This window comes from Dermacentor albipictus, chromosome 5 (assembly GCF_038994185.2).
Source record: "Dermacentor albipictus isolate Rhodes 1998 colony chromosome 5, USDA_Dalb.pri_finalv2, whole genome shotgun sequence".
Lineage (NCBI taxonomy): Eukaryota > Metazoa > Arthropoda > Arachnida > Ixodida > Ixodidae > Dermacentor > Dermacentor albipictus.
In genome coordinates, this window is record NC_091825.1 from 160,765,354 (window position 1) to 160,778,072 (window position 12,719).

At 44.1% G+C, this 12,719-nt stretch overlaps 1 protein-coding gene and 1 non-coding gene across 2 annotated transcripts in view; both read right to left on the reverse strand.

Annotated features, from left to right (window-relative positions):
* The window catches only part of LOC135916352 (U3 small nucleolar RNA-associated protein 6 homolog), a 105,259-nt gene that overhangs the window by 44,891 nt on the left and 47,649 nt on the right, over positions 1-12,719 (reverse strand). Inside the window, exon 14 of the mRNA XM_065449711.1 lies at positions 10,764-10,840. Within this exon, the coding sequence (XP_065305783.1) occupies positions 10,764-10,840 (77 nt within the window). The remainder of the gene's footprint in view (positions 1-10,763; positions 10,841-12,719) is intronic.
* On the reverse strand, positions 5,175-5,249 carry TRNAS-GGA (transfer RNA serine (anticodon GGA)). The gene has a single exon. It is a non-coding gene; the product is annotated as a tRNA-Ser (tRNA).

A 12,719-nucleotide genomic window follows, 5' to 3' on the forward strand; every position in this document is an offset into this window, starting at 1 on the left:
CAGGTTTCTACAAAAGTGACGGTAACTGCTCGAAACATTTGATGCGTCGGCTTTTGCGCCTTTAGAAATATTGAGATGGGGCTCCCATATATATATTCGCAGCGCAAGCACGGCGATGGACGAACCAGGCTAGCGCTAAGGTTGAATTTCACAACACAATTTTCATTCCACGTCGTAATCACACAGATCGTTTGAGGCTTCGTTCAGGGGCACACGCGGGCGTTCGGGTTGGTGCTTCTTGTTGCGTTTGGCGTAAGAATATGGCTAGGAGCAGGCACCACATATGCGCAATGACAGGCAATATACACGCATCATTTCTCTAGACGCTGACGCCGAGCACGGGTAGCGCGAGGATCTTGTTGGGCTGACACGACAACTTCGTGGCAGCCGAATTCCGAATACTGCATATACGGTGAGGGTAGCTATATGAACTTGTCGATAGGTCATCTTGCAGATTGTTGTAGCACAGGCAGAACAAAACGGTCATAGAAGGTAGATAAGGCAACATACACTGCTGAACCACCTACGAACAGCTGTTTACGTGCGCGATGTCGCACTGAACTACAGAAACCGCCATCGCGCACCCCAAGACAAATCTTAACTAACGTTTTTAAATGAGTAAACGTACATATTATTTGCTTATAATCAAAAGAAGTCAATAATATTATAGTGTAAACGTTTTATTCACTACAATAAATGAATTATGCAGCGTGTGCCACGAAACCTGGCACTAAGCAACCCTGGGCGTCGCACCAGTCGCATTGTTAAAATCGCAATCATGTGAAATGAGCCCTCTAAAAATCGCATTGCGACGCGTGCGACAGCACCGATTTTCGTCGTTGCAGTCGCATCATGTGAAACAGGCTTTACGCGATTTCTCCCTCTCTCTTTTGGTGCGGAGGCGCGGACGCGGCGCCGGACAGCGCGGAGGCCGCGACTGGGCGCGAAAAGTTTGAAGCGGTGGCACTTGTGTTGCTTTTGTGCTTTTCTTCATTTTCCGCGTGCCATTGGACGGAGCGGCTGCTGTGCTTCGGGCCGCGTTCTTTGTGTTAGACGTGGGCGACGGCGAAGGACCCACCACCGGCGGCTGAAACGCTGCATGCGCGCTAAGTTCTGAGGCGTGCGCGAACGAAATCAGCAACGACACGTGCACGCGTTTTTATGGATTTGAACAAAGTCTGCTAATTGACCTGACAAAGAAAAAGAGGCAGAGGACATTAGAGAATTTTCTACAAGAAATAAATCCTTTTTACGTACTTGTGTCTGAGTGAGTTCACCTCTGACTCTTGATTTAGCTAGTTTTAATTGTTTCGATGATACGAATTTCGGCTAATACGAATATTTTTCGTGACCCCGTGAGATTCGTATCATCGAGATTCCACTGTAAATGAAATGAAAAAACACAACCTTGTGTGCAAAATTTTTAAATGTTACAAGGGCGCCCTACTACGCAAATTAAACGAACTGCCCTAAGCTCCCCGACATTCCCTCTTTTTCCTCCTCGATAAAATTTTCAGTGTCGCTACTCATGTTTCCAAAACAAAAAAGAGGGATGATGATGATGGACAAAATGCTTTAAAAGCAATTGTTAGTGCAGATAAGCAATGTATGAAGGGCTGCAGAGGATGCAAGGTAACAAATGAGGCATATCCACTTTGAATTTATTTCCAGAATGACACTAGTTTTGAGATATGCACCCTCAAATTCGCTGTCAAAATTTATGGTTGGTCCACTCACTTGCTTTAACAAAACATTCTTTTAAGCATTGAAGCACAAAAGCAACTGCAACGCCCATGTATTTCGTCCCACACTTTGGGAAATAATACATCAAAATCAGTGTCACTCTGGATATTCATTCTAAATAAGTACATTTGACAATCTCACTGGCTACAATTTGTAAATTTCGATATGTGCTGTACAAAAATTAAAAGTTAACCAGGGAATGTTTGTTAAGTCTGAATATGTGTTTCGATTTTTGGTGCAAGTAATACATGCCTCTCTGAACATTTCAGCTCAAGGACTAGAATTATTGTACCTGCAACAGGCAATTGTTAAAAATTCCACAAAACTGGAAAATTACGGGGGTCTCTTAAGATCACTCGTAAGAGGTGAACAACAAAAGCCTATTCTACCTCCTCTTATCACTTGCCTCTTTTCTCTCTCTTCTTTCTTTTGGTCATTATTGCTCACTACTAAGCTTTTTGTCATTTTTAATCAATTGTGGTAATTACAAGCCATCGTTAGACATGTTGGTCATATAGTCATTAGTAGTCATCTCAGTTATTACTACGCATTTTTAGTTATTTCTAATGAAATGTAGTTGTTACAAGTCGTCGTTAGCATATTAGTCATTTTGTAGTCATTACTAGTTATTACAAGTCATTTCGGTCATTATTAATTATTACTGCTCACTACTAAGCATTTTTAGTAATTTGTAATCAGTTGTGGTCATTACAAGCCATCGTTAAACATGTTGGTAATATCGTAACCATCAGTAGTCATTACAAGTCATTTAAGTCATTACTAAGCATGTTTAGTCATTTCTAATCAATTGTAGTCGTTACAATTCATCATTAGACATACTGGTCATTTTGTAGTCATTAATAGTAATTACTGGTCATTACTAAGCATTTTTGGTCATTTCTAATCAGTTGTAGTTGTTACAAGTTGTGGCTACACATATTGGTCATTTCATAGTCAAATTCAAATTCTTTAGTATTTGTGCATTGCACAGATGCAGATGGCGGAGGCACAGAAAAAGCTGTCAGAAACAGGTTGATAAAGCCGCAGCCCCCACAGCAATTTTAAAACAAAGGCAATTGCAGTCCAATAACAGTTATACAATAATGAAGTACAATATAAAACATAGCAAAATTACACAATATTTAGACAATATTCACCACAAAGGAAAACAGAACCTACATGGTAACATACATAGCACGCAAAGCACTGTTTGACGCACTGAAGAGACCAAAATTATTCTACACGTAAGTATTCAAGAGGGAAGGATGAGTGAATTGCAAGCGTTCTCTACCGAATTTATTCGAGGGGTCCGCACTACCCAATTCTCTGCATACCTTGTCTTGTAGGTTGCTTCTCGGGTACGCAGATGAGCAAGTCATTACTAGTCATTCAATTATTAGTCATTACTCATTGTGGATTGGCCACCCTGGTGCAGTACTTGGCCACAACCTCCTATATGAATACAACAATCAAACCCCGGCCCTCAGTCCCCAGCAGCCGCAAAGCAACTGACCACGGCGGCAGTCAGATCTGTGACGCTGCAGAGGGTGCTAAGAATACCTGGCTCCGGACAGGCCGCCATTGGAATCTGAACCTGGCAACGTTTAACGTTAGAACGCTATCTAGTGAGGCGAGTCTAGCAGTGTTATTGGAGGAATTAGAGGGTAGTAAATGGGATATAATAGGGCTCAGTGAGATTAGGAGGACGAAAGAAGCATATACAGTGCTAAAAAGCGGGCATGTATTGTGTTACTGGGGCTTAGCGGAGAGACGAGAGCTAGGAGTCGGATTCCTGATTAATAAGGAAATAGCTGGTAACATACAGGAATTCTATAGCATTAACGAGAGGGTGGCAGGTCTTGTTGTGAAACTTAATAAGAGGTACAAATTGAAGGTGGTACAAGTCTATGCCCCTACATGCAGTCATGATGACCAGGAAGTCGAAAGCTTTTATGAAGACGTGGAATCGGCGATGGGTAAAGTCAAAACAAAATACACTATACTGATGGGCGACTTCAATGCCAGGGTAGGCAAGAAGCAGGCTGGAGACAAGTCAGTGGGGGAATATGGCATAGGCTCTACGAATAGCAGAGGAGAGTTATTAGTAGAGTTTGCAGAACAGAATAATATGCAGATAATGAATACCTTTTTCCGCAAGCGGGTTAGCCGAAAGTGGACGTGGAGGAGCCCGATTGGTGAGACTAGAAATGAAATCGACTTCATACTCTGCGCGAACCCTGGCATCATACAAGATGTAGACGTGCTCGGCAAGGTACGCTGCAGTGACCATAGGATGGTAAGAACTCGAATTAGCCTAGACTTGAGGAGGGAACGGAAGAAACTGGTACACAAGAAGCTAATCAATGAGTTAGCGGTAAGAGTGAAACTAGAGGAATTCCGGATCAAGCTACAGAACAGGTATTCGGCTTTAACTCAGGAAGAAGACCTTAGTGTTGAAGCAATGAACGACAATCTCATGGGCATCATTAAGGAGTGCGCAATAGAAGTCGGTGGTAACGCCGTTAGACAGGAAACCAGTAAGCTATCGCAGGAGACGAAAGATCTGATCAAGAAACGCCAATGCATGAAAGCCTCTAACCCTACAGCTAGAATAGAACTGGCAGAACTTTCTAAGTTAATCAACAAGCGTAAGACAGCGGACATCAGGAACTATAATATGGATAGAATTGAACAGGCTCTCAGTAACGGAGGAAGCCTAAAAACAGTGAAGAAACTAGGAATAGGCAAAAATCAGATGTGTGCGTTAAGAGACAAAGCCGGAAATATCGTTACTAATATGGATGAGATAGTTCAAGTGGCTGAGGAGTTCTATAGAGATTTATACAGTACCAGTGGCACCCACGACGATAGTGGAAGAGAGAATAGCCTAGAGGAATTCGAAATCCCACAGGTAACGCCAGAAGAATTAAAGAAAGCCTTAGGAGCTATGCAAAGGAGGAAGGCAGCTGGGGAGGATCAGGTAACAGCAGATTTGTTGAAGGAGGGTGGTCAGATTGTTCTAGAGAAACTGGCCACCCTGTATACGCAATGCCTCATAACCTCGAGCGTACCAGAACCTTGGAAGAACGCTAACATAATCCTAATCTATAAGAAAGGTGACGCCAAAGACTTGAAAAATTATAGACCGATCAGCTTACTGTCCGTTGCCTACAAAGTATTTACTAAGGTCATCGCAAATAAAATCAGGAACACCTTAGACTTCTGTCAACCAAAGGAACAGGCAGGATTCCGTAAAGGCTACTCAACAATAGACCATATTCACACTATAAATCAAGTGATAGAGAAATGTGCAGAATATAACCAACCCTTGAATAAACGGAAAATGAGACATCCACCTGTTCGTAGCAATTGCTACAAAGGAAACCCATACGGGTTCCACGAAAGAAAAGCCTCATAGTTGAAGAAAAATTCGTCCTGGTCCGGGACTCGAACCCGGGACCACCGCCTTTCCGGGGCAGCCGCTCTACCATCTGAGCTAACCAGGCGGCTAGCAGATGGCAGGGCGAAGTCGAATTTGTCGACAACACGAAGCAAAGGCAAGAGTTTGACGTAGACGTTCTGCGGAAACCCGCAAGGTGGAGAGAAGTAATGAATAAAGGGAAAATGAGAAATCCACCTGTTCGTAGCAATTGCTACAAAGGAAACCCATACGGGTTCCTCGAAAGAAAAGCCTCATAGTTGAAGAAAAATTCGTCCTGGTCCGGGACTCGAACCCGGGACCACCGCCTCTCCGGGGCAGCCGCTCTACCATCTGAGCTAACCAGGTGGCTAGCAGATGGCAGGGCGAAGTCGAATTTGTCGACAACACGAAGCAAAGGCAAGAGTTTGACGTAGAAGTTCTGCGGAAACCCGCAATTGAATTTTTCTTCAACTATGAGGCTTTTCTTTCGAGGAACCCGTATGGGTTTCCTTTGTAGCAATTGCTACGAACAGGTGGATGTCTCATTTTCCCTTTATTCATTACTTCTCTCCACCTTGCGGGTTTCCGCAGAACTTCTACGTCATAACCAACCCTTATATATAGCTTTCATTGATTACGAGAAAGCGTTTGATTCAGTCGAAACCTCAGCAGTCATGGAGGCATTACGGAATCAGGGTGTAGATGAACCATATGTAAAGATACTGGAAGATATCTATAGTGGCCCCACAGCCACCGTAGTCTGCCTCCACAAAGAAAGCAACAAAATACCAATAAAGAAAGGCGTCAGACAGGGAGATACGATCTCTCCAATGCTATTCACAGCATGTTTACAGGAGGTATTCAGAGACCTGGAGTGGGAAGAATTGGGGATGAAAGTTGATGGAGAATACCTTAGCAACTTGCGATTCGCTGATGATATTTCCTTGCTTAGTAACTCAGGAGACCAATTGCAATGCATGCTCACTGACCTGGAGAGGCAAAGCAGAAGTGTGGGTCTGAAAATTAATCTGCAGAAAACTAAAGTAATGTTTAACAGTCTCGGAAGAGAACAGCAGTTTACGATAGATAGCGAAGCACTGGAAGTGGTAAGGGAATACATCTACTTAGGGCAGGTAGTGACCACGGATCCGGATCATGAGACTGAAATAACCAAAAGAATAAGAATCGGCTTGGGTGCGTTTGGCAGGCATTCTCAAATCATGAACAGCAGGTTGCCACTATCCCTCAAAAGGGAAGTGTATAACAGCTGTGTGTTACCAGTACTCACATATGGGGGCTTTACGAAAAGGGTTCTGCTGAAATTGAGGACGACGGAACGAGCTATGGAAAGAAGAATGATGGGTGTAACGTTAAGGGATAAGAAAAGAGCAGATTGGGTGAGGCAACAAACGCGGGTAAACGACATCTTAGTTGAAATCAAGAAAAAGAAATGGGCATGGGCCGGACATGTAATGAGGAGGGAAGGTAACCGATGGTCACTAGGGGTTACGGACTGGATTCCAAGGGAAGGGAAGCGTAGCAGGGGGCGGCAGAAAGTTAGGTGGGCGGATGACATTAAGATGTTTGCAGGGACAACATGGCCACAATTAGTACATGACCGGGGTAGTTGGAGAAGTATGGGAGAGGCCTTTGCCCTGCAGTGGGCGTAACTAGGCTGATGATGATGATGATGACTGCTCATTAGTAAGCATTTTTAGTCATTTGTAATCAATTGTGGTTATTACAAGCCATCGTTAGATATATTGGTCATTTCAGTCATTAGTAGTCATTACAAGTCATTACTAGTCATTACTAGTCGCTATTAACCTCTATCAATCTCTATTATAACGTCATCGTTCACTAACTGTCACTATCAATCATTTTTCATTCTATGATCTGTCTTCATATGGCGTGATGACACTTCGGCGGAGACTCCGGCAGTCAGGTCTGCTGTCACAAACTTCACCGTGAGCCTAGAAAGGCTTTTGCCTTAATATAATCACCCCATATACTAGCCCCTGCCTGCTGGGTGGCAGATGACGAGGAGAAGAGCAGACGACGCACAGACGATGATGAGCAGTCGATGAGGGGAGCGGCAGCACGTACGCAGTGCCTACTGGTGATATTGGTTGCCGACTTCAAAAATTGTTTCTCGTTTCAGACAAAATTTACTCGAATAAGAGTTTCTAAATCACAAGCTAATAGGTCAGTGCGTACATTGAGATTTCCTATATTTATTTATCTGAAGGGCCTTAAATGCTTAAATTTCACCTGAATATTGCAAGAAATTAATGTTTTTGCGAACATTGAAGGTGTAAAGGCGTTTATTAGTCACCGGCGTTTGGGACCAACCTTTAGAGCAGGGAATGTACCCCCAGCACGAGCGGCATTTACGAGCAAAAGCACCGAAGAGGATGACCCACTAGAAAGCACTGGAGAGGACGACACAATATATCATTCCAATCCTTCTCTACAATTACCCCTGGGAACGAAAACGGAACTACCCGATGGCCTAACAGCTTGTCACTGTGGGTAGGTCATAATAGGTCTTGAGGCGGTTGACATTGACAATGTCTCATCCACGACGGCACATGTCCGAAGGCAGTTCAACGGGCTCGATCATGTAGTTCACCGGAGAGGTGCGTTCAATGATACAGTAAGGGCCTTCATACTTGGGCAGTACAGTAGTTTCGACGAGAGCCCAGGTGCAGTGGAAGGGACTGCGTGCCACACAAGTGCTCCAGTGAGGAATGTGGGCGCAGATGTGATGTCAATGCAAACGCTCTTCTGACGCTCCTGGTCATTTGAAGTAAAGGCCTACAGGAGACTGAGACTCTCTTTGGCATGTCTGGCTGTGGCAGAAATAGTTGCACACTCAGATGCATCCGGCTCGTACGGAAGGATTGTGTCGGTTGTGTGCGATGGGTGCCAGCCGTACAAAAATAAAAAGGGCGAAAGGCCAGTGGTGCTCTGAGTGATGGTATTGTAGGCGTAGGTTACGAAGGGCAGAATGGCATACCAATTTGTGTGGTTGGAGGCCACGTACGCTGCGGGCATGTCACCAAGCGTACGGTTAACGCGTTCTGTGAGGCTATTGGTCTGCGGATGGTAAACAGTAGCTGTGTGGTACACAGCATGGCACTCTTTTAGGATGGCTTCGACGGCTGCCGACAAAACATGATGCGGTGCACCGCACTGTCATCTGCTCGTCATCATTTTTTCATCACACAGCTAAAGACTGGAACAGCCTTCCCCACCATGTTGCTGCCATTGCCACCTCATCTGCCTTCATGGAAGAAGCAACAAGTGTTCTTTCTGTAAAATAACATAGTAGGCAACCTCCTGCATTTTTATACACCCATCCCTTATGTAATACCCTGCAAGGGGTTTTTAAGGTAATAAAATGAAAATGAATATTATGGAAAATGGCAACAGCCTGGGATGAGAGCCAACAGCGACATTTTCTTGGATAGCTCTAATGGTGGCAGCTTATGAACTGATGGGTTGATGGGTGGAATGGTTAATTTTGGGACTTTCACTATAACGATATTTCAGAATTAATTAATTATTTTCGGCAGACCCGCGTGATTCGTTATATCAAGATTTGACTGTATATTTCCCTATTTCGCGATCTCCTTCGAGTTTGATACATCCGGGATACACTGTACTATCATGTCCCAAAGTCTGTGCAAATGGACAGCTAATGCTGCACAACCATTTATTGTGATACCAAATATAAGGACACTCCAGGCACAACACAGTTGGCATCATCGTGAAGCAACAGTATCAATACACATGCATGGTTTGTACTGTATGTCTTCTTCGCAGTCCTTGTCTTTCACGCTGTACGTTATTTTTGATGGTTTAGAAGGTCACCAGAGACGCACAGTGCATTCAGCTGCAAAAGCGATAAAGCCACCCTGCACTCAATCAGCCCTACTGGAGCCAGGGCAGCATTCTGCCTTCCGCTACTAGCGTGAGTGTTGTACACACTCACACTGGTATCCTAATGAGCAGCAGTGCACATACCACTGCTTAGTGCATACACTGGTTCAAGCTCAATGGACAGCAAATGTCAAGCTCAAACTAATTCTATCTTGCCCTTTCTTTGGGCACTGACAATGCCAACAGTTTTCCTTCAGTCTCATCATGTGCATCATCCAAGTGCAACACCTGCAATATCACTGGCGGCACTCCTCGTCGCACCAGCATTGAGATGCCTTCAGCTCGATGTTGAACCTTGCGATCACATTTAAAGGTACACTAAAGGCAAATAGTAAGTCAAGTTAAAGTAATAGAATAGTGCTCTAGAATCTCTAAGTCATCAATATTATTTCAAACAGTGCCTTAGTAACCGAGAAATTGAGGTAAATGCAGGACATGATTAGAGACTCCCCCAACGACATTCAAGTACTTGCCCGACGACGAAGGTACTCCTCATTTAAATTCTGTCACTAGCACTCAACCACTCGTTATAAAAACATCACTGTATTGTATTATAACACAAAAGAAAATGCTACTTGTCCAGTCAGTTCTATTTCATGTTTAGAAAAAAGAACTCATTGGCATTACCCTTGACAATGACATGGGCGGTCGAAAGGTTTCGTTTTCACTCCACTCTGTGCCGCCTGCACTTTTCGCATTTCAGCAGTTTCATTATTGCATAGCGCTGCGCTGGTTTTACTGGCTCACGAAACTAGCACAAACTCCAAGTAGCAGAGAATTCCACTTCCATGTGAGTCACGGGATGCCCGAACAGTACATGCCACCTGACCAATAGTAGTTGCAGCGGCAAATCCATCTCTGGCTTGGCTCTGTTTGTCCATGGCCACGCATTTGCGTTTTGTGCAAAGAGCCATATTGCTGTCTGTCGGGCGCCATTTTACTCACTGACGGGTAATAGCGTATGCAACGTCACCACTCCCCAGTTGCATGGCAGGAGGTTTAAACTGTGATAAAGGTATTCGGAACCTTCAGATGCAATTTTCTAGTATACTCAGTCTTTTCTTCGCACAACACAAGCGTTGTGAGGTTTCTGAAACGGTATTTAAATCGTCCACGTCGACTGAGTATTTGCCTTTAGTGTCCCTTTAATGCTCTGCCTTCAGGTGAAATTGCCTATTTTTTCTCACCTTGGCAATCATTCTGGCAAGCAATAAAAGCAGTGAGCTATGTATTAGTAAGCAACCATGGAGAGTATATGAAATACATTTTGATGCAGCCTAAGAAACAAAAGGCAGTGTTATGTGTTTGGCTCTATGTTTGTAGGTGAGCTTTGTTGAAACCCGCAGCAACATGCATGGCTTTGCTCATGCACAGTGCAGCAAACTGTAGGCATGTGGCAACCTGTATTCAATAAACTTGTGTGTTCAATTGTAGCTAGAGGAGGTTGAATGAACTGGCTAGTATTTGTAGGCCTTGGATGACTGGTACTAGTTCAGGCTTCTGGTAGCCAGCTTCTTTCTTCACAAGCACCACCAAAACTAAAGACAGTGCTAGCGATTGACTCTCAACAATGCAATTATTTTCATACAGGCAAACAAATAATAACCATAGCAAAGACAACCTAACCTACTATGTAAACAGAGTATGCAGATACCTTTGCTGCTTGTTTCTCACTGCTGGACTGCTCCAAGAGCTCCAAGTGGAACTGAATATACAGCTTCCACATTGTCTCTGTAACAAAGCACGTGTAACGACAGTGAGAAGTTATGCTAAAGAACCCCAGGTGACCTAATTAATTCACCGGCCCTCACCTCGGAGTGCCTCATAATCAGATTGTGGTTGTGGCACATAAAAACCAAGCATAATTTATTGAAGCGAAAAATCACAAAAGTGCAAAAGCGCATGCAAGGCTCTGTCAAACGATCTTCTCATCAGCAGTGGTTGAACAATGAATGCCTCTAGAACCAATGCTTCAACAAGGGCGTTTGTCTTCACCAGGGGAATGGAAGTTCTCAGAGCCAAAACATTGACTGCACAGACATCCCTTGTTTGAGCACTGTTGACCACTTCTGAGTCTTCCTGTTGTGGGGACTGAGGTGTGCCTTAGCACCTTTGTGTGGACACTCGCCTGTTCTGTCGTCCCTGCGCCTCTCGCTTTTTACCCGCGACAGTTGTCGAGGGCGGTTTTTTTCACAGGAATGTTTTCAGCGATGGTGCAACCAGCTTAATTGATGCAAGCAGCAGAGTGAGCCCGAGGGAGACCTTTTTTAGTACTGCACCAGGTGCATACATGTTTTTTCTCTCATCCACCAGACATCACTGGGCATCACTCAGACTTCAGCTTGTCTACTTCCTTGCATCTATGCTTAGCGACTGGTATTGCTCCTTTCCCGAACACTAAGCCAACGAGTAGTGCCTAGTGCTCGTGCATGATCATACTACGCCAAGCCACACTTATTGGAGGCCTAAGCCGATGGAGATTGCCCGAGATCTAGCGAGCAGACCCATTTGTCATTGCGAGTATGCAGCATATTTGCGAGGACACTTGTCCCTTAGCAGCGTGTCATGGGAAGCCATTCTCCTGCAACGACATGCTAGCAGCACCCTTTACTTGTATTTCCACCCTTGGCACGAGAGGCCCTTTGCTTCCCACACTGCCCTGGGACTGGGCATTTGTGCAGAGTTGGGTGTCGCCGGAGGCAAATAAACCCGATTCTGTTACCTTCAGGCAATACTGTGTTTCTTGCCACGCAGCATTCCGTGCCCTTTTGAAGGCTGAGCACACATACACAGCAACACACTACATAACAAGAGGCGGTGGATGACATGGCCTTGAGGCTTCCTAAGCCTGATGGTTGGTACTCCTGTGAGATACAAGAACCCTACACTGGAACCTTTTGCCATGTTTAGATCCAACCATGTAAGAAGTATTATGTGATAAAATATTATAAATTTGAACTATGGTCAGTTTATTTAAAAGTATGAACAGGCTAACTCTTCTACCAAGCATCTGAATAGAACAGCACAGCATTAACTCTAATGTCATACTTACCATATCACATCGCAACTATGAGTTATTTTATCCAGTTCCTAGCATTCCATAAAACTATAAATGCCCACTTATTCAGAATACATTCAGTAGGCACTTCGCTGAAAGTCATTCCATTAGGTGCCATGAAGATCCTGAGAAGTGCACCCCATCACCTCCACAACTTGTAACAATGCATACTGCAGCAGCTGATGATGTTTGTGCATGAGCAAAGAAGAACAAACTGCCCACCTAGTGGCACTGTACAACATGAATATGCTACCTTTGTGCTTCAATGAGGCCAACACAGTTCTTCCTTTGCAATTGCTATGCAGCACATATAAAAGGCTCAATTGATTTTATAGAATAAGTAGCAAAGTTTTTGCCTACTACAAGTGCCTACTTTTATTTCTTGATTTTCACTTCGAAAGAGCCATTTGAAACCAAATATTATTTTCAACTCTGTGTGCCGTTTCACAGTATGTGCAGTATCTGGCTAATATGATCTTAAGGTTTGGTACCTTAATAAGACAATAAGATTGGCTCAACTCAAACACATATTCAAGTTCAAGGAGCGTATAT